The sequence below is a fragment of the Strongylocentrotus purpuratus genome, unplaced genomic scaffold (assembly GCF_000002235.5).
Source record: "Strongylocentrotus purpuratus isolate Spur 01 unplaced genomic scaffold, Spur_5.0 spur5_scaffold_15, whole genome shotgun sequence".
NCBI lineage: Eukaryota > Metazoa > Echinodermata > Echinoidea > Camarodonta > Strongylocentrotidae > Strongylocentrotus > Strongylocentrotus purpuratus.
In genome coordinates, this window is record NW_022145600.1 from 3,571,000 (window position 1) to 3,597,993 (window position 26,994).

The 26,994-nt window shown below is 36.7% G+C and overlaps 1 protein-coding gene across 1 annotated transcript in view; it reads left to right on the forward strand.

Annotated features, from left to right (window-relative positions):
• Positions 1-6,029: 6,029 nt before the first annotated feature.
• Positions 6,030-26,994, forward strand: part of LOC105436457 (polycomb group RING finger protein 3-like) — a 42,224-nt gene continuing 21,259 nt past the window's right edge. The window contains exons 1-3 of the mRNA XM_030986405.1: positions 6,030-6,107; positions 13,222-13,327; positions 21,137-21,233. Of these exons, the coding sequence (XP_030842265.1) occupies positions 6,030-6,107; positions 13,222-13,327; positions 21,137-21,233 (281 nt within the window). The remainder of the gene's footprint in view (positions 6,108-13,221; positions 13,328-21,136; positions 21,234-26,994) is intronic.

Genomic DNA, 26,994 nt, shown 5'->3' on the forward strand with positions numbered 1-26,994 from the left:
ATTTTAGTTCAACAGTCCCTTTAATTTGTTTTGTGTGTATCCAAAATGTTATCTCCTTGCTCATTTAACAGTAGGCCTGCATACAGTAGGCTGTACATTACAGGTGTACTGGTATATGAATTTGAGACTTGATTAATACATGTTGTGATTACGTAAAAGTACATGTATGGTGGTGGGACTATAGTTTGCACGTGACCTTAATTCACGGACAGTTCGAAAAAAAAATGATATCTCCAATGGAAAGAGGAACACAACATTTTCTTTGGAATTAGATGCAAAATTATGAAAAAATGGACAAAAAATTGGCCACTGTGACTGATTGTATTTGTATGCTTTGCAAATTAATGCAATTATCTATATTTGGTTGATCAAGTTATTATAAACTGAAATTGAAAACTCCCATTTGCGAATTAAGGTCTTACATTGTATGTACATGTACTTATTTTTCAGTTGCAATGCCTTCCTGACCCCACATCAAATATTGAGATCAAGATATCTCCATAATTATTTGACAATAAATTTTGAAGTTGCACCAATTTGTACATTTTGATGTCCAGTTGGTAATAATTGAACTAAATAGATTTGTGTAGCATTACTAGCATATATGAGAAATCATGGAGCAAATAAAACATTCCTAATATTTTTTTTTAAATCTCCACTAAGTTTGGTCACCCATACTACTCTACATACCTGTACATGTACACTGTGTACATGTACTTGTATGTACACAATTGTTGTAGCTAGTCATGCCACCTTTAATTTATATCAGAGTTAATACACCTAAAAAATATACAGAGAAGGATAAAGAAACATATATGTTTTACAATTGTACATGTCCAATTTAAAGATTTGGCCCTACAAAACCCCAGATATTGGTACCTACTACCTAATTTGCAAGTACCGGGTAAAAAAAAAAAGGAATAGGAAAAAAAAGAGAGAAAAGACTGGATCAAACTCAATAGCCTTGTAATTCTATTCGGGCTTCAGCTTTTAGAAGATATAATTGGGGTAAGTTGAATTGCTGTGGGTGCTATTATAGCGATCCAGTCAGCTCATCCAATACAAGAATAATGTAACCTTGAAAGGGAAGAGGTCTCTTATAGCTTGTGAAATTCCCATTTAATTTCATCGTGCTGATTGCCAGCCTTGCCACAGACATAAAAATAATGAATTGACATATATTTTCAACTAGGCATTCATCAATTAATTTCAACATTAATCATTCTAAATTAAATGTCCAGTATGGTGCAAACCATAAATATACATTGGCCCTACAGTAGTTTTACTTGTTTGTACAAAATGTATATTTGTAGGTCTTGGGTGTCCTCACAGACTTTGTGTACAGTATAGGTCTATAAAGTGTAAATAGAAACATTTATCCTATCAAAAGTTTGCCTGAGAAAAAAGAAGTGATCTTATGGAGCTACATGTACTGTATACTGTATGTACCTCTTTAAATCTGTCAGTTTTTCTACAGTCTTATTGACTGTCTGTCGATTTTTCTCTTTGTCTCTACATGTATTTGACCTTCTGTATCTACCTTGTACAATACATGTACAGGACATCTTCTCAGATCTCTTTCTTTGTCGATCTGTCTGTTTGTCTGTGTTCTTGTGTGTGTCTCTCTCTCTCAGTCTCATTTTTTTTGCTTTCCTTTGCTTAAATGCCTTGCTGTCTCTGACTCTATAAAATTATCCTCCTTTCATCCTTTGAATGTCAGTCTGTCTGTCCATACAGTGTACATGTACATGTACATGTACATGTACATTGTACTGTATGTGTCCATAGGCCTGTTTTCATCAGCTCGAGATTGCAAAATAACCTGCTATTTTAAAGGTAATACAAAGTTTTGGTATGGGGTCATGAATTTGGTTCAAATGAACATATTGGAAGCATATGCGATCCTACAATATTCAGTGATCGTTGTCGCGGTTGAAATCGAGTCTAAAGTTTTGAAATTATAAATAATTAACTCCTTATGCTGTATAGCTCCCTCTCAAGGTCAAGATATTAATTAAGCTATAAAACAATGTTTCTTGACTAAAATCGGCCGACTATTCCCGTTTGGAAATTATATATCACAACTACATATTCAGAGATTTTCATGGTCGCAGCTACTATTGTACGAACGTAGGCGCTATTTGAAATTTATCAAAATTTACCGGGAGCACCGGTAAATTTTTAAATTCAATTTATCTCGAAAAGCAGAAGTGTTTTAGAGGCTAAATTTTCTAGTGCTTATAATACATTAACAGGGGCATCCAAATATATCAATTCACTATCCACCCATTTTTCAAAATTTCCCAAAAATTTGTATTACCTTTAACTACCTCGAGCGCCTTCATCATAATTTGCGTCTTCATCTGCCCGCAGTTGCAATTAGCGGGATATTTGGTTGAGATAATCATCCCAAGATATCTTGGGCTAGTTTGCAAAATATCCCGCTATTTGTCCTATTTGTCCAATGCGTTTTCACCAGCCCAAAGACTCGCACTATGCGCAAGCTGAGCTCGAGTTTCGAGGTCAAGTCTCGAGCTCAGGATGAAAACGTGATTTGTAACTTCTGGCTTATTTCCCAAATCAGAAATAGTGGGCTATTTGGCAATCTCGAGCTAATGAGGACATATACCTAAATGTCTCTGCCCCATCATCTCTAATTCTTTACCCAGTACACATCTTTGTTGTAGGGTTCTACTAGCTGCTCTCATCATGACATGTCTCATCCTCGCTAGACGAGCTGACTCCCAGTTAACAATCAAATCATGTCTCCATCTGTACACATAAGGCTACATTGTACATGTACACTGTACATGCATGTCCTTCTGTCTGTGTGTCAGTCTGTTTGTCTTTTTCAGTGAAAAAAAAACACGGGGGCTCAGGGCGAAATAGCCCCCTGAAATGCCCAAATGAGCCCCCGAAAATCATAAAAGAGCCCCCTTAAATTTGCATAGAGTTCAATGCAAACCAAATTTTAGAATGTTATTTTCGTGCAGGCAAGGTTGAAAGTAGCCCCCGAAAAATAAATATTAATTTTTTCCCTGGTCTTTTTCAGTGTGTACATGTTTGGTAACATGTAACCTGTAGGCCTGTCCCGTATGTCCTTCTGTCTGTGTATCAGTCTGTTTGTCTTTTTCAGTGTGTACATGTTTGGTAACATTGTAGAACGACATTACTGTACACACTAGACTGGACTCTACCCCATCCTCTCCAACCCAGTAGTCACATCTTTATTTTAGGGTGCAATCACATCCTGTCTCTGTCTGTACATACACCTGTAGGCCTGTCCTGTATGTCCCTCTGTCTGTCTGTTAATTTTTCAGTCTTTTCCTTTTCAGTGTATGCACATGAACATACATGTATTTGCTAACATTGTAGACGAACATGCGTTCTATCCTGGACTCTAGCCCATCCTATCCAAACCCAGTCATCGTCACATCTTTGTTATAAATTGGGTGCTAGCTAGCTACTGCTACTCTGAGTCTGGTCATTGCATGCTTTATCCTCGATAGACGAGCGTCTCTCTCACTTCAATCAAATCATCATCTCAAGGGCCGGGTTTGGAATCAATAAGCGTTCATTGTGTAGTCACGCATGCTGCCTGGCCATTGTCACCGTGCAGTGTGGACCCGTGCTCCCAAGTGCTGCCCGCCCGTGTGTGTTTTCTATTTCCAACAGGAATGAGTTTCACTTTCATGGTGAAAAAAAAAGTTGGAATGATCTTCAGAATTTCTGAAAATTATTTGAAAAGAATATAATGGGACATCCTGTAGGCCTACATGTAGAAGTATACTTGTACATACACATGAACACTGTACATGAACTGATGAAGTCACATGTCTACATTAAAAATTGAGAGAGAAAGAAAAAGAAGGCTTTATTAATTGTAAAGGATCAATCATTTTTCGCCATTCTGATTTCATATGAATTTCAAAATGTACACTAAAGAAAAAAAGATCACTCAAAATGTTATCAATTTTTTTGCCCAAATGTTTCTGTTTTAAATTTTTAAACAAACATTTGTATTTAAAAGTGAAATGCAGTGATATACAGTACATGTACTGTACCCGTGGAGGGGGGGGGGGGGGGGGGGAGGGAGGGGAGGGAGGGGAGAGAAAGGCTATTTCTGGTGATTCTCTCATGAATCTGGTATGTACATGTATATGTATTTATTACTTACTGCCCAAATTTGTTGTTCTCATGACCAATCATGTGAGGCACAGGCTATTAAACAATACATGATGTGCATGTACAGTATCACATGTTTACGTACATGTACATGTATGTTTACGATTCCTCTGTAGTGGTGATATCCTTTGTCATCAAGAACAGTATTGATGCTTATGACAAACAACAAGTGTTATCTTTAAAAATCTGCTCGTCTTTACGGACTAATAAATCAAGTTAAAGAGTTTTATTATAGATGCACTAGAGTTCAACCTCGATCTTCACCAAATGTTAAATTTGAGAAAGTTATGTATTCCAATTTTACGGTAACTCTGTCAAAATCCAGGACAGTCCCTATACAACTTTTGAAATATGGTACGTACATGTACACTGTACGTGAATACATGAACATGTGTAACAATTTACAGCATCAAATATTGCTTGTGCTACAAAACGCAACCAGCAAGCAGGCACTACAGTAGCTAGCAGAATGTTGATTACTGATTAGAGTTGTCAGGAACTGTCTGTTTTTGAAGCCCAGACCGTACGTCAGGACTCCTCAATCATGGAGTCAGAGTAGAAATATTTTATCGCTCAATAAATTCTCCATTCAATCCCTCAACGATTATAATGACTTCTATGGGGCCTGAACTTTACAGGTGGGTGGACAATTACAGTTGTATTATAAGTCATGCATTGTGTTCATAATATTTAAGATTGATTTTAAATGCAGTGCTGTGTGTAAACAAAGAATATTTGAGTATATTTCATTTCCCTTTGAATGAATATTGGAACAACAGTCTTTTTAAATTTCCTCTCTTGCCGAAGGACTATGGTATATATCCTAAAGACGGGGAGGACATAATTTGTTTTTCCTTGCACGCTGTCCTTTTGTTGACCTCCCTCCCCAGTCGGCCGTTAGATGAGTAGTTGACTTAGTTTATGGAAATCAATACATCATCGTATGGCTATGGGAATTAGGTGTTTAGCAGCAATGCTGAATACCAATCGGTGCTTGTACATGTACTTAGTAGTTATTAATTATCATCATGATAATAGTCTGGCTTTTGTGTAATTGCAAGCTACTGTACTGTGTTAGTCCTTGCATTTCAAAAGAATAATTAGGCATGTTCATAATGTAAACTTGGTCATGTACATGTACATTGTACATGTATCGGTGAAGCTATAGCAGCCCAATTTAGGTACCGGTAGGCAATGGAGCCAAACGTGATGAGTTGGGTAATTCAGTTTATAATAATGATAGTGGGGTGTTGTATAGCACTCATGTCTGTCAAACTTGACACTCCTGGCACTCTGCAACTATTACTCCTGCCGGTTTTAGCATTGCTGTCATTGTGGTACTCTAGCATTTCAAGGAATTGAGTCCTGCCAGGTACCCATTTGACCTCACATGGGTGAAATGTGGTAACTGTAGATTAATGTCTCGCCAAAGGATGTTAGCGCTGTGCATGGATTTGAACCATGTACTGTACCCTGTAGTACACAGTCCGGTGACTTATCCACTAGACCACAATGAACTACTGGTCCTACAGGTTGTGTACATTGTACTGTAAATGTAAATGTTCGTCCTTGTATACATCTTTAATTTCAAGAACTTTGCATGAAATGAATCTTTACTATGTCTGATCGCGGTCCGGGCCCTCCCCCGCCTGGGTTAGAACCTCCACGCAGAGCTACCAAGTGTCACGCATTTCGAGGGTCCGAAAATGCTCTCACGCATTTTCGCATGCGCGATAACAAATATTTAAAAACGCTTACGTGTTGTACCCTCGCCCGCGCACTCACTCGCGGAGTCATAAAAATGTCACGCAAATCTGATCTTTGAAGTTGGTGTCTCTGTCCACATGGAGCACAGACGCACAGACGCACTGTTGTACTTGAACCTGGATGTCAAAGAAGAATCGGGAACAGCTAGAACAAGAGTTTGAGCCACTATGTACAAACCCCTGCAGAGGGAGCTAGGGAGGAAGAGTGAGGATGTGTTTATCAGGAAGCTGGGATAATCAGACGCGAGCTTTCTGACAGCCGGCCGGCTGTGGCCTTCCGCTCACATCAGAAACAATTGCACACTCAGACCATGAACCTAATACATGCTCAGACCTGCTCATACGTATCAACACGGTTACAGTGTTGACTTGCATGTGCACTGTATGGTCATTAGTGCCCTGTGGATGATGTGTAGACCTGAATTTATTTATTTTTGTATATTTTCTTTGTACATTTTATTAAAGCAAAACATGAGAATTACATCTCTTTAAAAGATTAAATAAAATGAGAAAAAAATACAAAAACATAAAAAGATACCAAACGAAATACCAAAAACAAAATACAAAAATAACAAAAAAAGGCAGACAAATGGAAGGAGGGTGTACAAACGAAAATACAAGGCAGCAATATATTTACAGATATATAGGAACTACATGTAATTAATACCCTGATGACAAAAGCCACGCCACAAGCCGACCAAGAGCCCGAAGGAAGGCCTGTCCAGCCAGAAAAAGGAGAGACAAGGGCCGACTCGCAGATCGATGTCAAAACACCAGATCTTACTCTTTGAAAACCTTCAAATCAAATATCAGAAAAAAATATATCAAAATTTGCACAAATACATTTGCCGATACAGGGAAGACTGTATAATAAAGATCTGGTAATACATGTATACATGTACATGTAGATGCGTGTTATAACAGAAATCCTGACACTGGAGATAAACAGAGCTACATACACTCCAGGAGACAATTATTCAAAATAACAATAAATGAAAAAGGTCGAATTGAAATAGATTTATTTTTTTGTCATGAACTTACAGATATTCTGCAAACACTTGCTTTCCATCAAACATGTTCAATCAGTAGAAAGTGAAAGGATAATAAATCATTGTATGCTGACGCCAAAAGAGTGTTAAAACTAATATACTTTTATCAAGTTATTTCCAAGTGCGATTAATACTGATCTGGCTCTAAACAGACGATATAAAATGTAATGTACATGTACATGTACGTTAACAGGTAGAATGAGCAAATTCATGTAAACTACTATAATTACTGAAACCAGCAACAGCAAAGCATACAAGTCCTTGTTTGAAATATTAAAAAATATCTGAAAGTATATTAAATACAGTCAAACATGTCTATACTGAGACAACCTAAGGGAACCACAACAGTGGCCACTGTGGACAGGTGGCCTTTATAGACAGGTTGTTTAACACATTTCTTTCTTGAGGGAGACAATATGGGTGGCCACTATTATAGAGAGGTGGCCTTTATGGAGAGGTGGCCACTATTAGACAGGTTTGACTCTATATCGATACAGGAAGGTTGTTACATTCATAATAGACAAGCATGACAAAATCCACTGATGTGAAATCCCACTAATGTGACTTTCCACTAATGTGATTTAAAGTATACAAACGTACACTAAGGTTACATCTTGGGGGAGTTTATGTTTGTTTGATTTATTGATGTTTGTGTAGATTTCACATTCTGATCATTGCTCAGATGATACCCCCTCGCGGATGCAATTGATAGCCATGTCACATTGCAAAGTTCAGTGAGCTACATGTACATTGTAGGCATACACATGTACGTTTATTATACGTACATGTACACCATGGACTTACTGTGTACACATAGGCCTACATGTAGACGGACAGATTTGTCTCACAATATAGAGTACCAGTATCATTAAAATATGTAATTTGCGTGCCCTTTAAAGGGTCGTTAAAAATGGGGATGCTTATTGAGGCCATGGATGGGAATTTTTTTAATTTTTTTTTTAGAGGGGGGGGGGGGGGGGGGAGGGAAGGGGGGCACAAACAGCCTCTGCCCCTTTTTTAAAGTTCAATGGCATAGCATCAGGCCACAAATGAAAAAACAAACATTTACAGTTGAATAATTTAGCTATAATAGCATGTAACAATGAAAGGAAGTTTCTGTTTGATATCAACAAATATTTGTTGATATTGATAATAGTGGAGTCTTGTATAGAGTTCATGTCTGGTAAATTGCCTCCCCTGGCGCTCCATTATCATCAATAACCCTGGCTTTAGCACGGCTGCCATTATGGCGATTGAGTACATATTAAGGAATTAATTCCTGCAGGGTACAGTTTTACCTCACCTGGGTGGAGTGTGGCAAATGTAGATTAAAGTCTTGCCTAAAGACATTAATGAGTGCTGCAACAGGGTTTTGAACCCCAAACTTTGTGGTTCATAGTCTGGCAACTTTCAGTGGACCACAACACCTCTATTCTCATGGAAACAATGGGATTTTAAAGGAAACCTGTCAACAGATTTCCGAACACCAACATTTCCAGTTTGACAATATACTGTAACCACAAACAATGTGGTGACAAACAGCAGGAAGGGGTGAGAACAAAAGGATGTAGCCTTTGTGATGCATTCTAACTTTTAAATCAATGTAAACGAATGATTCATAATAAAAATGAGTCATTATATTATTACAGTATACAAAATTAGTTGTTAAGCTTGAACGTTGATGTAAATAAAAGAAAGTTTCTCATGTGCAGGCCGCAGGGGCTAAGTACAAATGAAAGTGCTGCTGATTAAGTACAAAAGTGGCTATTAAAGCATACAGCCTATGATACTTCATACAATCTACTTTATACAATCTACTATTAATGTACAGTAAACAGAGGTTTATATACATGTACATGTACATGCTATTTGCTGTATCTTTAATCTTGCAATATCCCAATCTAGTGGAATTAATACACTACCTGTATAATTTATGCAGCACATGCAGTCATGGCCCATTAAAATTGCTAGCATTCTTAAAATCCTTCAACAGAGAGATGAATTTTGTAAAGACAGAAAGTATAGGCACTCATCATGCCTGATTGCTTCTTAATTGAATTCATCTGGGAGTGATTCATCCCTTTAAAGAGACAAGGAAAGCCTCCCCTCGCAGTCAAGTGCCTGGCGAGCGTTGCCCGTTTGGAATTGAAATCAATATTCCTAGTGAGTTTAGGGAGATTTTATGAGGAATTGGGCACGTAGGGAGGCCGAGTGCATGGCTCATTACTAGCCAAGCGACCAGGGTCTTCATGTACACGTAGCTGTGGCTGAGAGTGAATGTGGTGGAGACGCAAAGGGTGTTCATTCAAACGATCGTGTGAGCTTGCTTTCCCTGCCATAATGAAATGATCAGTGCATGTTTGAGGTGACAGACCCTAGGAAGCATTCCTCTGTAAGGGTTTTTAAGGTGCTTTTGCATCACTCTACTGGAGCAAACTGTAATAGCGATGAAACTGAATGGTAAAGACCAGTATTGGAAACGCCCCAATTTCAAAAAATGAAATGGAAGCTCTCATTACCAATCATGTGAAAGAATATGTTTTAACTAATACATGATGATAAAAAATTTGCTGGGAAACCGCCTACTAATTGATATATTTGGTAAATTATTATATCTATTTGACTGTGAGAGATATAGGGTAGTCCCATATACATCTTTATGTGTATAGTGCTTGTAACTTTACGAAGAATGGGCCAAATTTCTTATCATTTTGATGATTCCAGAACCTTGCAGATGCTAGATGATCAACCTTTTCTGATCGATTCCACAACGTTTCTTTCACAATGCAATCGCATGACCATAACTGGTCTTTAAAGGGCAATCCAACCTTTGTAAAAACTAAAAAGTTCATTTGCACGAAAGCAAGAAGAAAAAAAAGATATGAGAACAGAATGAGAAAGTACATGAATTTGACAAATAATAAGAAAGTTAGGAATGTTTGAAACATGAGATCAATATATCTATGCGAAACTCAAATTGGGAACTCTTCCATAAGTTTGTCATGTACAAAAATGTACAGCCCAGGTACAAGAGAAAGAAATCCATTACACATATTAGCATTAGACAGTCAAATTGATTGTACATGTGCATGTGTTTTATTGCATGTACATGAATCAGATATCTTGGAAGTTTATTCCTAATATGATAGATTAAACACAAAAAGCAGTGACCGATTCAGCTCTGGTGGAAAGCTTTAAAAGAGCGTTATAAAGACAGCATTAAAAAGACATCTCAGGTTGTTAAAAAAAGGCCCTAAAGGAAACATAACAACTTCATCGCCAAATGTCACTTGCTCTTTAGGAACAATATAATATAACACATCTCAAGAGAACAAAGTACATACAATATTTGTATAATTTATTTATTTATTCATCTATTTAAAATCTGTCCTAAAATTGACAGAATCAAAGCCAGAGATAAAAATTCTTTCATGTTGTATGTATTGACAATTTTATGGCATACATACATGGACATGTTTGTCAGTTTCAAAGTTGGTCATCCATTCTGATATGAAGAAGGAATGTCCATTTCAAAACCGAAAGTAAATCATCTTGGAATGTCCAACTGTGAGCGTACTTGTACAAAGTAGGGGGGGGGGGGCTCCAAAATGTAGATGTACTCGCACAGGTACAGGTACTAACAATTAAATGAATCATCAAAGAAAGAAAAGAGATTTAGGAGGGCCCAAAGGAGAATTGAAAAGGTCCAACTCCGAGCCAAGCTTTTCCTAAAACCACAAGCTGCAACTCTCAATAGTCTTTATTGGTGGTAGAAATTGAGTTCTTTTGTCTGCAGCTAACCATGGATTATTCACCACCTTGCTCTTTGAGTAGAATACAAACATACCAACATGCTCTGCTATGTATTGACACTTGTGGGCTTGTTCCCACTAGTGTACTCAGGATTGTTAATGTCCTTGTACATTGTAGCATGTAAAGTACGGTAAGCATAATTTGATGGAGGGTTTTGTTATAGAATGTATAATAAAGCTCACCTTCAATAAGTTATTTGATTTGATTTGATTTGATTTGATTTTCTTCTGCATTCATATAAGTACAGTTTTTCGATAACAATTATACTATAAAATACAATGAGCATTTTTCTGAGAGTGAATCATGAATAAGCAAATACATGTATATACATGTATAACAATTGCTATTTTCAAAAACGAAATGATAAACTGTCATAAATATCAAATTAAATCAAACATACAATTATTTGCGGAAGAAGGACTGTCATTGTAAAGCAGATTGCTTGAAAATATAAACCATGTAGTCAGAGACAAAATCCAAAGCTATCTTGGGGTATCGTTTTAGTTCGGTGTGAATGCACGAAAAGTACCTGAGATCTTTTTTTTTGGGGGGGGGGGGGATGGTGGTGGCAAACCTCTCGACCACCTTTTGATGTGGTCAGCCAGGGACAGGTTTTTAGGGTGCCTGAGATAGGTTGGGTTTCTAAACAGATATACATGTAGTTTGATTAAAATTACATGTATGTTTATAAAGCTAAATTTAATAGAGAACTACTGTACATGTATGAATTTAGAACAGGATCTGTTCATATTTTCATAAATTTTAGATTCATGTAGGAATACATGTACATGTATAATGCTAAAATTAAATTAAAATTAAATGGAGTACAAGTATTATTCATGTACATGTAGCATGTACATGTAAATGTATGATGTAAATGTACATTGTACATTTAGGTCAAGGACCAGCGACATGTACATGTTTGGTTTTAATTTGTTGGAGGAAGCCAACACTCATTTTCTCCACTGGAAAGGAGGAAATGAGAGTTGTGCATGACGCTAAGTTCAACCAGATCATGTTACCGTCTTTGACTTCAAAGGAAAAATGTTAATAATGAAGAAATATTCAGTACCAGTATGTTTATAAATAATTTGCAGGTGCAAACTGTACATGTATGTACACATGTACAGTGTACAACAAAGGAACCCTCTTTCATACAGTGTACATGGAAAAAATACGTACATGTACGTACCTGTACCAAACAAGAACGGATTCTGTCTGTGCAGATTTTGTTGCCCTATCTTCTACCAGCAATGCATCTAGCATATTTTGTTGGGCTCTGAATTAAAAGTTATTGAGCCAAAACCACACAATGGGGAATGATTGTCACAAAAGGGTTTAATTCTTTAAAATAGCAAAAAATTGAGGTTTGGACTGTAAAATAGTTTTAAGAGCTCCTTTCTATTCTACCTTGGAAGCAAGGTTTGACTGTAGAAGAGATAATCCTATAATCTCATGACTAGTAAACATTACATGCATCTACAAAAATCTATTCTAATCACATACTGCCATCAGAATTAGTACATGTACATGTACAGTATGCTATTATTAAAGGGAAAGGTCAAATAGAGGCATATAATGGGGCTTGTAAAGTACTGTAAGGGGGCATGACTGGTGCCCCTGACCGGTCCAGTATTGTTATTTGATTTGATTGAAAGTTCTACATTGCTGGTTGATGAACAGTTGATACAATTCACCATTCAGAACCTTCAAAGACTACTGAAACATGTTGTATGGCCTATTTTCTAAATAAAATTGGATGTGAAATGATGATTTATTGTAAATTGCTCAATAGTTTTAATACATGTCATGCATTCTCAAGACCGACAAATGTATTGCTCAATACTGACAGGTGCCTTGTACACAAACAAAGATTCCCAAATTGCAACTCTAGACCTTTTAAAAATTCAAATCAATTTGGAGTCTGGACCCCCATGAAAAACGGTTAGCATAGAGCTCAGCCTTGACTTTGCCATAGACTTTTATTAGGCCTGTCCTTATCAGCTCAAGATTACCAAATATCCCGCTATTTGAACTCTCTCGATCGCAAATTAACCAGTTAATTTGTGTCTTCATCAGCCCGAAGTTGCAATTAGCGGGATATTTGGTCGAGATAATCATCCCAAGACATCTTGGGCTAGTTTGCAAAATATCCTGCTACACCAGCTCGAAGACTCGCACTATGCGCGAATGCTGAGCAAAATATCTTGAGCTAATTTCTCGAGCTCGAGCTTCAAGTTTCGAGGTCAAGTCTTGAGCTGATGAAAACGCGATTTGTAATTTCAGGATTATTTCCGAAATCAGAAATAGCGGGCTATTTGGCAATCTTGAGCTGATGAGGACAGGCCTACTGATTGTAAAGATGTTTTGTATGTTTAACATTTTTGTTCTTTTCTTTGTCTCTACAGTTGGACAGGCAGGTGTTTCTCTATGAGATCAATGAGAACATCACCTGCAAGCTATGTCGGGGATACCTCATCGATGCTACCACCATTACAGAATGTTTACACACATGTGAGTATCAGATCATCTTCATTTTGTGATAGAAAATGGTTGAAACAAGTTGTTATTCATGTAACACTGCCAAACCTTTGGCCGTTTCATTAAAATTTTCATCATGTTTAAATTTGTCTGTCATAATTCTATGAAAGACAAATTTGCTCTCAGCCAGCCATACAGTATGTACATGTAATGATTTCTGTTTGTGTAACTTGTTATTGATAAACATGTTTTATGAAACATGGCACTCTTTACAAGGATACCTGTCTCTAATGATCACATTTTGTTTCCCTTGAATTGTAAACTCATTGAAACCTGTTCTAAAGAAACATATACCCCCAAAACACCTGTATCCAAAGACCACCTGCCTACATGTATATTTAATTTGATTTGATTTTGATTTTATTTACCGTATCATATTTACACATCCATGTAACAACGGCAATACAGTAATTATGTTGGTAAAGTACTGTACATTTCATTCAATGTGTTTATATTTTTATATTTTGTATGTTATACAAGAAGAGAAACTATTTGTTGGTAAAAGGGACTAGATAATGACACATGTGCTAGTCAAGCCTCGCCCCGTAAACAGCTGAACAAAGTACTTTGGTACAAATCAGTTTAGAAAACGTAACAAAATAATGAATTTACTATAACAATTGATACTTAACAAAATACTTAACAATGTCTTAGAATTATACAAACTGATTATGCATGACAAATATATTTTTTGTACATATGCAGACTATTTAATTTGATATTTCATTCAGGATTCGTTCAACAGAATTCTGAAGCCTATTACATTTCTAGACCTTCTTAATCTGACATTAATAGGTACCGTAATCTATTCCGAAATTCACATGTATAGATAAAGATTACTTTGCTTGTCTCCCTTGATTACATTTACATACATATTCTAAGTTTCAAACAATTGCTGTTGGCCTGTACAGAAACATGTTTCTGAAGGTTTCCCCTTTTCCCTAATTTGCTTACAAGCTCCTCAGATATCTGTGTTTGTCAACAAGAATAACAATCGTCTTCATACCAAATTTGCAGACATGCAGGGCAATAATTATTTTGCCTTCTGAAGGCTAAAGAAATTAAAATTGCAGACAGGAATATTAAATGGAGGGGTTTCTTGTGAAGTCCCTAGTCTCTAGGTTTTTTTCCAGACCAAGACAATATTCAGCCAGACCAGAATTTACCCCCCCCCCTGTCTGCATGTTACATTGTACCTAAGTGTTAGTTCCCTGTAACATTGTTAAACTTTACAATCGATCTGCGCAGTGCACATTGTAAGTCCAATAAATCAATCACATCTTTTCGATCAGTTGTATCTTGGGCATTGTATCTAAGGACATACGATTGATTTTTGAGATTGATATCTTTTTAAGTCTCAGACATGAATTGTATGGGGATAATTATAATTACCCCTAGGTTTTCGCTTGACCAGTGGTCACCTCAGGGTATGGCTCAATTTTATAGGGGTTCAATTTGATTGGGGTTTAGTGGAAAGAAGATTTTCAGAAAATGGAGTGCATTAGATTGAGTAATGAAAACTATATAGCCTTGAAGGAAATAGCATTTCTGATGTGTTATTGTATTTGTATCTCTGCCATATTGACAGGGATTTATGAGTTTAACTACATGTACACAGGGGCACCATAGTGGTAATCAATATTCCTTTCTGCTCAAAGGCAGTTAACTTTGAAGAGGTTGATTAGGAAAGAAGAAAAAAGGAGGCAGCGAGGGGGGGGGGGGGGTGAACATGTGAACACTTTTACAGTAGAATAGAATAGAATTGAATTAAATTCATTGATTTATCTGTCAAAAGACTGTCATACAACAGAAATTCCTTATTCCATTAGTTTGATACTAACAAAGATGATGTTAACAAAGAAGTGTACAATATATGACAAATATCCATTGATCTGATATCTACAGTACACTGTATGGTACATACAATGTATCAAAATGTATGTGTACTTTTCATGATCGTGAGAGGTTGTGAAATGCCATACCCCCTTTAACGTGCAGTATTTAGAATAACAGAAAAAGATTGAAATCAGCTGATCGATTGAATACTGAATTTGTTTGTACTACCTCGAAGGGTATTTGCAGAAGGCACTGAATAGAAACCATTTAACTTCATGGTGTTGGTGTTGAGCATTCACCCGTTGAAATTTGGTAAAAAAATAAACAAAACTAACATTCTACTATCTTTTACACTTGACACTTTTTGAATGTGGTTGCATGACACTGACTTTTTAGAAGAAAAAGATATTCACCTGGAATAGACCGGTTTCTGAGTTTTGAATTGTACATGTAACTTGAGTCTGTTATGACAAATGATGATGTTATAACAATTGATGATGAAATCGTTTTTAGAATATGACCCCTGAATAGAACAGAAAATAATTCAAGTGTTCATACATGAAGAAGAAGAAAATTAATCAACATGAATCAAGGTATCCTCTACTGACTCTTACATGTAGCCCCCCGACCTGCGCTGGAAAGATTCTAATTTTAAATGCCGTCTGGATCAGAGCATCTTGATAAATCATCTGTATCCTGACCTGAAATAGCATCGGTTCATGTACACACTGTACATGTACATGTATGTCTTTGAGGGTCTGTTCACACTAGGTGAATTTTTATACGAAACTTACTCAAAAGAAATGGTTGTTTAGGACGTTCCTGTACATCTACACCCATGCGAACATGTTGTATAAAGGAGTATGCATTATACAGAAACGTTTTTTAAGAGGTTAGTTGAATGAGAACTAATGTACATGTACATGTACATGTAGCCAGTCATCAATCGGCCCTTATGATAAGCCTCGCCCAGGTACATGTATAAGGTTTTCAATTTCATACGATATGATGTTCACTTGAGATGCCTTGAGCTTCTCTCAAAATGGATTTGGGTGCTTCATTATTATTATTGTCACTATTAGAAGTGGTCTTTGATTCTTTATCAATTTTTCTTTTGAAATGATGCTCAAACCTCTTTTTTGATACACAACGTAAAGTGCAGTGTACTTTGTATATTAAAGTACATGTACAGCAGATGTGATATTCCAGTCTGAACAGAGTCTGAACAGAGTGTGTGTGTTGGGACAAGCAGCCTTCTATGGATTGGCTAACCCCCCTGTGCATCAGTCAGTCGATCGGTCGGAGCTAATATTAGCCTCCTTCCATATACTGCCCCTGAATGGCTTTATTAGAATAAGGGTACTGTCTGTCTAGAGCCAGAAGGGTGTTAACTCGGTGAAAAGGGATTTGACTTAATGCCCTTCTGGCTCTCAGCTGGCAATATGCAAAGTGCACAGTCTCTCTGGAGATTGAAAATGAATATTTAAAATGACCTTTGTGCATGACCCATCATATTTTAGTCACTTTAAGCCTCGGTCACAAATGACATTACGAGCTGCTACGAACGCCGTACGAACTATTTTCAGACAATGAAAATTCGGGAAGACAATGGAAAAACAGGGAGATTCGTACGAAATTACCTTTCGTACGAATCTTTGTGACCGTAGCATAAGATAAAATAGGCTTTTATGTACTTAAAGAACATATTTAGGCCTCGGCAAATATGAGGAAGATTAACACCTTTACTGTTCATGTGTATATCATTTTTTCTCCTTGAGTAGGGGTGGGCTCTTTCCAAACTGTGCAGATAAAAAAAAGATTAAAAAATTGCAATGTACAACACATTCTTTGGTGGCAAATGCCGATTGTTCAGTACCTTGAAGTACATTATACATGCAACTGAATTGAATGAAACCCCTATCCCCCATCTCCCCCTCTGTCGTTGCCCGAATTGGCTAAAACAAAGATGTCCAAATTCATCTCCTATTATGCATTTGACTATCTTTTTTATTTAAAAAAATGTACTTGTAAATCCTGACACAGTTAGAAGATACGCCTGTACGTGTACTCTCAAACTTGTATTTGTAAGGACTTAGATACATGTAGATCGATAGATAAAAGAAAATGAAACAATAATTTCTGAACATTGCTAACCATGATAAGGCCATTCATGAACACAGTTGTTTAGAAACCTATCTCTCCAGTGATTCTGGATAGCTTTGTTACGGATACACGAATGGATGAAATATGTATCATGTATGCAGACATTAGGGGATTGTTAACATTAACAGGTGTCTGTAATTACCATGCTACGAGTGAAAGTTGACATCTGTCCAAGTTTTCATCACAAGGCCGGGTACTTTCACACGAGATTGAAAGTCATAGAAAAAATGTATTTAAAAAATGCAACATCTGTATGGCAAAAAGAACATCTTGAACAGCTGAGATTTAAATGTATATAGTTCACAAACCTTTAGGAATTTTATTTGTCATATAATTTGAAAGGTGTTATAACCCTAGATTCAAGCTCTATTTGCTTATTTTTCATCACCTTTGTGTGTTTATTCTTTAAACTGCACAATAGTTGCAACTTGTCTTGTATAAAACATTGTTATATTTTTTGTCATGTCAGGTCAATTTAAATGGATTGTAAAATTGAAAGTGATTTGTTACATTATTTTCTTTTTCATGTGATGTTAACTCCAATGAATTGTGAAATTTTGCACATGCATAAATAAATAATTATATTTAAAAGATGTATACTGTAGGTTTTTGTCAATATCGTATAAAGACAATTTGTAAAAGCGTCTGAATTTAGGAAAGTGCACATCCCATACATACAGGGTGTATACAGTACATGTACGTAGTATACAGTACGTGTCCATGTTGTGAGTCTGGGCTGATTCTGTCGAGTTTCCTAACAAAACAAGAAACCTCTGTTTCACTACATCATGTTTTTTCCTTTTTTTCCTTTTTTTCTCAAGATTTTGCTACACAACATTCACTAACATTCTTGTGGGAAAAATGTTCAATCAAGAAGATTTTACACACATGTAGCTGTACAACGTACAGTACATGTACATACATGTACATGCAGCATGCAATGACGCTGGTGAACGGCAAATAGCTAATGACTTATCATCATGTTTGAAAGATACATCATGTATGTTTTGCCAACTCGTATGTCACAAACGTCTGTCCTTCATTGTCATGCATTAGTAGTAATGACATTAGATATTAAAGTGACAACAAGTTATTTATATCTTTCAGATCTGACTTGATTAATATTGTAATGCATTTATTTTAAGAGATGATAAGATTATAATTCTGGGCTGGGGTATGACACACCATATATGTATCATGGCATAATCAGTATGGGAAAGAGTTTGTTGAAGTGCAAAATAATTAGTTGTAGAAAATTGATCATCAAATGCCACAACATTTGCAAGCTAATTTGACCACCCATTTGCTTTTGCTGGAGTTGCCAGTGTCTAAAATTCAATTATTCCTTCCTTCATCAGCAAAATAGCTGCTAAATCACTCCAAAATATTACATGTATGGTTGCTCTTTTGCTGGTAGTGGCATTTGAAGACAAATTTGTACTTGCCTAAATTTGAATAAAAAAACATGAACAATATAACCATAAATTTTAATTGTGATTTGGATCTTTAACAAATTATAAATGATGGCTGTCTTTGCATTAGCACCAGTGAGAACTAGGCCTAGTAAGAACCTGTCTTGAATTTCAAGTTTATTGCCAAGATATATACAGTATGTCACCTTCACTTATTTCATGATAACTTCTGGATTTTTCGCACCACCCACAAACTGTTGCATGTTTCTTTTGTTCAGAAGTTTTGTATTGTATTATTGCTGAGACCAATCTGATTTATTTATTTTAGCTCATGAAACTTTTAAAACTGAATTCAATCCGCTCATGAAATTAATGAATTTTCTGGTTTTACATCATTCTAAGGGTTGATATTCAAGAAAAAATGGGTTACATGTCACAGTGGGGAAGGATTTAGTAATCTTTCTTTCTTTCTTCAGGTATTTGCGCACCCTTGTCAAACCTATTGGAAGGAGTAAAGCCTGGATAATGTGTGTAAACATGTACTCCGCTGCGTTCCTCTGACTTTTGGCTTGTTGACAGGGGTTAGGAGGAGGCTGTAGAAATGGCTCAGGGCCGGATATGCCATATTTAGCAGAGTTGAATTAAAGGGCCTACATGTAGATACACTAGTTTATAGGCTCAAACCCTGTCAGTTTGTAACAGTGTCTGCAGTATGAGACTATAATAGGCTCTGTGCTTAAAGCCAGTCCTGACAAAGCCAGATTCTGATATATCTAGGCTCTGCTCAAGACTTTAGGAATCAAATTAGAGCGTGTGCTTGCAGACTATCTATACATAGCGTTCAGGTCAGATCGGTTGGTTCTCCTGAAGTAGAAATAGAGACAACCTGTCTATAAAGACCCTATTTTTGTTTTTGCTCGTACCTGTACAGTGTAGGTAGAGGTTTGAAGCAGGATATAGAAATAGAGGGCTACTGCATTTTCGGTGCACATGTATATCACTTTTAATAGAAATACATATGTACATGTACAATCAAACATGCTTTATAGGAACCACCTGTCTATAAAGACCATACCGGGTATATTTAGTTTTCCTGTGATATTGTTTCTAGTTGAGGTTTGTAGTAAAGAAGACCACCTGCCTATAAAGACCAGGGGGCACTCCCTTGAGTGGTCTTTATATTCAGGTTTCACTGGGCTTGGTTTGAATTTGATTAAACATAATCACAATATTTTAATGCTCCTCCGTGGGTTTTATAGATTCACTTTCACTTCATACAACATCTTGATGTTTCTGGAAAACCATGTTTTGTCAGTTTTCAATCTATACAGTATGTACCGTATATATACATGTAGGCCTGCCCATTAAGGAGTTTGTACAGTTTTACTAGTGTTTGGGTACTGTGTACATCTTCCCTAATTAGCAAGTGATTTGATGATTTATTTAACTGTGAAAAGCCACATTCTCAGTTCTGTCTTCAGTTTATTGAAAGAAAAATATCTGAGTAGCCTTTTGAATAATCTGACTCACAGGTAGCATTCAGATAAAAATGATCAGTTTTTCGAATGACAAAGGGGACTTAATCTCCAGCTCTACATCCCAGACTTATTGCCATGGCAACGGGATAATGACAAATGAGGACAGAAGGCCTCATCTGTTCTCTGACTCGAGCTACTCATCAATGCCCTGAATTATTCATGGTGTGTTCTATCGGATTTGAGATCCCCACCTAGATAATGAGTGGGAGAGGAGGATAATTGAGAGACAGAGAGAGTAAAGAAGGGATGCTAAGAGGTGGGCGAGAAAGTATGATGATGGGTATGGAAGGAGAAAGGGGATGGAAGAGGAGTTGGAAACAAAGAGAAATGAAAAGAAGATAAGAGAGGGAAGGGAGAGAAAGAAGAGAAAGAAAGAAATGAAGAGGACAGAGAGAGATAGAGAGAGGAGGAGGGGGAGGGGGAGAAAGGGGGAGGGGAGAAAGGGGGAGGGGAGGGGGGGGGGAGAAAGGGGAGGGGGGGGGGGGAGAAAGGGGAGGGGGGGGGGGAGAAAAAAGAAAGAAAGGGGGTAAGGAGAAGCAAAATAGTTCTTATAGAAATATACTTTTACATGTACATGTACCGGTATACACAAGTTCCTTTAATAAGGTTTCAATCATAAATAAAATGTAACTGCGCAAAATAATTATTAGATGGTGTTCTTTACAAACAGGTGGTCTGGAATGTTCTTAATAATTCTAAGGCAAGTTTACTGTATACAATGTGTATACATGTAGATATACTTGTACTTGTATCTGAACTTGTGTATTATATATACAGTGTATTTTTTCTCTAATCATCTTTATCTCTTTTCTTTTTGTATCCTTCTCTTTCAGTTTGTAAAAGCTGTCTCGTGAAGTACCTTGAGGAGAACAACACCTGCCCAACATGTAGAATACTTATACACCAAAGCCATCCACTTACATATGTAGGGTAAGTACAACATCTCCAATCTATCAGCCAGTTCAGACTGCAGGAAATTTATACAAAACTTGTTAAAAGAAACGTTGTATAAAGAATCATCGTATATTCCAATGAGGCAAACAGACTAGCAAACAGCATTGTATACAGCAACTAGTTTTGACAAGATCAGGTGACATAACAGCTAGCCAATCATTAGTGTGTACTATTGATATGCCCCGCCCAGTTATCAGAAAACAATTTTGTACGATACAACGTTCAGACTAAAGCGGGACCCTGCTTCTCCATCAAGTTTGTTTGAAGCGTTGCTCACACAGATGTTTCGCTTTATGACGTTTTGTTAAATTCGTTTCTTAATACATGTACATGTACTGCGTTCAAACTAGGACAAATTCAATGACTTATCTTACCTGTATACGATGCATACTGGTAGTCTGGGTTAGAGTATTCACTCTGTTTAGCTTCGTTCACACATGCTGCGGTAAGCCACCACAGTTTTCCACTGAGGCAATATAAAATGACTTAAAGCTAAAGACCAGTTATGGTCATGCGATTGCATTGTGAAAGAAACATTGTGAAATCGATCAGAAAAGGTTGATCATCTAGCGTAGATGTACTGCAAGGTTCTGGAATCATCAAAATGATAAGAAATTTGGCCAAGTCTTCATAAAGTTATAATCACTGTACACAGAAAAATGTATATGGGACTACACACACATGCGCGACACGTGCATTTGTATCTATCAACAGGCAAAAGATACACTAATTTACCAAATATATCATGGTAGGCGGTTTCCCATCAACATTTTTATCATCATGTATTATTCAAAACATATTCTTTCACATGATTGGTAATAAGAGCTTCTAGTTCATTTTTTGAAATTGGGGTGTTTCCAATACTGGTCTTTACCTTTAATGTTAAGTGCAATGCACTTCACATTTCATTATCTTATAACACATGGATAAGTGAATATATGTCGAGGACATTTGCTGTATACAGCTACTTAAACGCCTTCTTTTAAATAAAAGGAGGTCTTCATGTAAGGAACATCTATACTTAATGTATGAACAGAGAAAGATTACCAACAGTCCTTTTATCAGGATGACACACACACTCAAGAAAGAAAGACTACCAACAGTTCTTTTCAGGACTCCCCAATCCTCCCCCTCTCTCACATGGTGCAACCGTAAACCTACCCTATAAACAAAGACATTTTTAGATTTTTAAACACTAGTTTTTTTGCATTTTAAGTAGACTTACAGCCTTTTCACACACAGCTAAAATTCTATAAACATGATTAGTATAAACGTGTTTCGAGCGTGTTTAAACTAATCACGAGCCTTTCACACACAGAAATTTCGTTGCGATCGTTAATAGTTTCGTGATTAACTACTGCTCGTAAAATGCGCAGTAGTGCCATTGCGCATTGAAGGTCATGTCATATCAATCAAAGCGCACGCTCCATCCAGTTTAAACACGTTTAAACACGAATTTCCTTTCACACACAAAATGTCAAGCTCTCTAGATACGAACTTCGTATCTGCAGCCTGCTTTTAGGGGCGTATGGATCGCGACTTCGTATCTATCCCAACATCGTATAAACGATGTTCACACTGGGAAATTTTGTCTATAAACATGTTTAAAACTGTTGAGTGATTCTAATCATCTCTAGATACGATGAATTTTAGCTGTGTGTGAAAAGGCTGTTATTATCAAGACACCCACATGTAATTTTGAGCGTAAATTCAAGAAGGCTCTTTAGGAAACTCGAGCCTTGTCAAGGGTGTTGTTGTCTTACATGTAGGTCAGGTAACTTTGAAACAAAAAGATGCCAGGTCCTAAATATCTCTTACACCCTTCAGATTTTTCTGTAGGCAAGTCGATCTGTTGAAGTGTTGTTCAACCCTTCTGTCAAAGAATCGCTCATTTGAGTCGAAATCCTTCCTGATCCGATTCTCAGTAGACCATTAGTCGCAGATAAATAGAATTAAAAGGAAAGGTAATTGTTCCATTTTTCATCACTAATCAGTTCTACTCTGCTTCACTTCAGTGAACCATATGTGGCATGAAAATAAACATTCACAAACGAAATGAACAGAAATAGTCATCCATTTGTCATCCATTAAAAGTATTCATTCATTTTGATCGCTTGCTTTTTATCAAAGTAAATGTTCTGAAGGAGATAACAAAAAGTACATGTAGTTGTTGGTCATTCATTAAAGGGGAAGACAACCCTGATATTTAGTTTTTTTCTGTACAGACAAATTTCATAATTTTCCATGTTCATAGCTGTTTTATAAGGAGGAATACTGTATAAACATTGTATTCGTTTCACACAGGGGTTGTGCAAGAATGTATCTTGGGACTCTGGTACATGTATGGTTTAAACATTATTTGTAAAGAAAATGAAAGATGATGAACCTTAGTACAGAGCAAATGAGGGGATCGAGACCTCGTAAATATATGGCACAGAGTTGCCAATTTGTGAAAAAGGATTTATCGGATTTGCTCCAACTTTTACTGATCTGTTTCTATCAAAACCAATTTTATATCAGAATACAGGGCGGAGTTCCCCTCTAAGTAATCAACGATTCAAAGAATACGTTTTGTAGCCAAAAATAGTCATTGATCATCCATTGTAACTATTTCATCGATTCCTATTTAAGAACGGAAATGCTCCGAAGCGTTTTGATACTTCATTAAAAGCAGTCTATTCTTGTACACATGAACGTGACGTACACAGCACGCTGTGAAAAATGATACTACATTGTTTCCTGGATCTGACGTCATAACATTTATGTTTGCCTTCTCTCTAGGCAGTATCCGGAGAAAAGAGAGAGAGGGAATTAAGTATTGAAATGTAATGATCTCATGTATTACTTTCACTCATGAAGTTCATTGTATTCCCTGCATAATGTACATGTAAACGTACAGTACAAATGCTTGGTACTAGTCCTGCACTTTTATTGTGATAAAAAAGAAAGAAAAGGAACATCTAAGAAGGTAGTTTGAATGGTTGCTTACACTCCATGTACCTGTGCAGTAAAAAAGAATAATTGTGCACTATGAGGTTTTAAAATCATAAAATAATAATCAAATTATCTAGTTTTTGCTAAAAATTACAAATAATAAATACAACAGAACAGAGATATAAACATAAAACTACACAGATATGTATAATCAGGGTTTAGTCATTAGTGGATAACTATTTCTAGTCTTATTTGACATATGAGAGAATTTCAAGAACAGTCCATTTTTTGTCATTTGACATTGGTACTATTATATTTGCCAGAAACGGAATAGAAAAAGAACGAGAAAGGTCACAAATATTCTTCTCATTTGGTAGAAGTCCAGCTTCTCTTTCAGAGACTTGTTTGTGGTGCAAGCATGAATAATAATCGCCTCAAGCTCTCGTCTTTGCAAGAGGAGTAACAAATATTTGTCAATGAATATATTGTTTACCAGTAGGAAATATTTTTATGTATGTTTTATTGATTTGCTGAAAGTGAGGCCATGAATTAGGACACAACAAATAAGGTCATCAGTTTTGCTCTAGTTCCTATTAAAGAAACAAAAGCATGGTGTTGCTAACTTGCTATATATGTTATGGATACATGTACAGTACATGCAGTACTGATGTTGAGGCGAGGCACATGAATGCTTGCCCAACATATCAACAGCTAATGTGTGTATGTTTGTGTATGTAGTGAATTCTATCCATACAATGTACAAGTAAATGTAAATGCAATACCTTTTTTTAAGGGGGGGGGGGTGGTTCTTGACAGAAAGCTCAATAACATTAAATTCATTGATTGAGTGGAATATTTCATTCATTCTTTTTCTCAATCAGATAATTTTGCTCCAATTTTTGTAACAGTTGGGCAATCTTAAATATGCCAAAATCAGTTTTTAGTGGCTATGTTCAAAATTTGTTGCACAAAATTCTTGTGAAGCTCATACATGTACATGAAAGAAGAATAACCAATATTTTTGTAGTGAAAATTTTGTCACCCCTGCTACAATGGCAGGGCTTTTAGGCAGCCAAATAGAAGAGAAAGGTGTACCAACACTCGGGCAATACATGGGGAGCTAGTCTTTAGCCCTGGATCATGTCAATTTTCTATTTTACAACTGAGATTGCTGTCCAGCGCTATTTAATAACCAATGTTCAATGAGCCAGAGAAGTCAGAATAGTATGTTGATGTTAACTGAAACCTGAAAGGGTTGATGATAGCAACTCTTCTGCAGAATTAGCTACAAAAATCATTGGAGGGTGTAAGAGATATTTCAGGCCTAGCATAGAAGGAAAGAGAAATAGAGATGAGTAAATCACCATCGTACCTTCTTGGGGGCTTCCAAATAAGTTGATGTAGGGTGTGTTCATACAACCTTTTGAAGCCAGAATCAGGAATATGAAGTGGTAGTCAATTTTGTTTTGTTTTTAGGAAGCACTCCCCAATAGTATGGTATCATTAATAAAACATGCTAGGGGGGGGGGGGGGCAGCAGATTCTCTTTCGATATTTGTGCAGTGCTCATTCTGTATTACATGTAGTTTGTCATCTCGTCCTTGTTTTCACGAAGTTACGGTAGTGAGGAAAATCGTCATGCAAAGTGAATGCAATTTTTTCTCACAACCGTCACTTCGTGAAAACAGCGACGATCTGTATCCATGCTCTTCACCGTCTTTTCAACATGTTTGAGATCTACGTAGCACCATGGTATTCATGGATACCAGAAAGTGTGATTTTTGCATGTTTTTTTCTCTGTTTGAGATATCAAACTATATATATGACAATAGAAAGAACAAAAATGCAAATGTTTTCCAAATAAACATGCTTAAAAAATTAACAAGTTTTAAAGCTGATATTGAGAGGGGAAAAGGTTGTGTGAATGCAGCCTCTTCTCATCTAGGCAAACAGACATGATGACTTCTAGTGAAACCATACAACGTCAGCAGACATTGGCTTTTTGTTGAATGCTCTTTAGGCTGGGGGAATCCTTAGTAAAGAAATCAGTTTGGAGAGGGGTTAAGAAGGGGTTAAGAGGCTTTCTGGGCTCAAGCCTGCCCCAAAAAATTGAGTGTATTTGTTTCATTATCATAAAAATATGTTATGGTTATTGGCTTTACATTTACATATCCTTACATGTACATGTAGCTTTCTGTGCTTATTGACCTTCCCATGTAGCTAACACTTTCTACAAAAATTGCCCAGCAGCTATCCATCAGTAGTACTGAAAGTTCATTGTCAGTTGGTTTTAATCGTTGAGAGAATTTATTCTCTATCATTCACTGAACTCCAAATCACCATTTACTCAACAACCTCTCATGTAGGGAATGTTCAGTTTCTCAACATTAAGAAACAAAGGAGGAAGAAAGGAGGATGAGGAGGGAAGAGGAGGGAAGAGGTGGACAAATAATCCACCATCTCACGTCCTCCTGCCACCGACCCAACCCGACAGAAGCTCATTTAGCTAAAACCCCTCAACACATTGAGCGAAAAAGCTGTAGTGGCTCGATCTTTCCCTCATCTTTTGTCTTGTGAGAGAGAGAGCATCATCGTCAGTCGGGTGGCGAGGGAAGAATGAGAGAATGATGATGCAGTGCATCACCCCAGGCGTGATATTCTTCATGAGTACTAGAGAGGGTTTCTTGTCATCCAACTTGCCCTTCATTCAGACTAGCAGCATTTAACGTATAGCTATATGTATATGAGTCTTGTATAGCTATCAATAATTACTTAATATGTTTAGTCTGAATGTGGTATAAAGA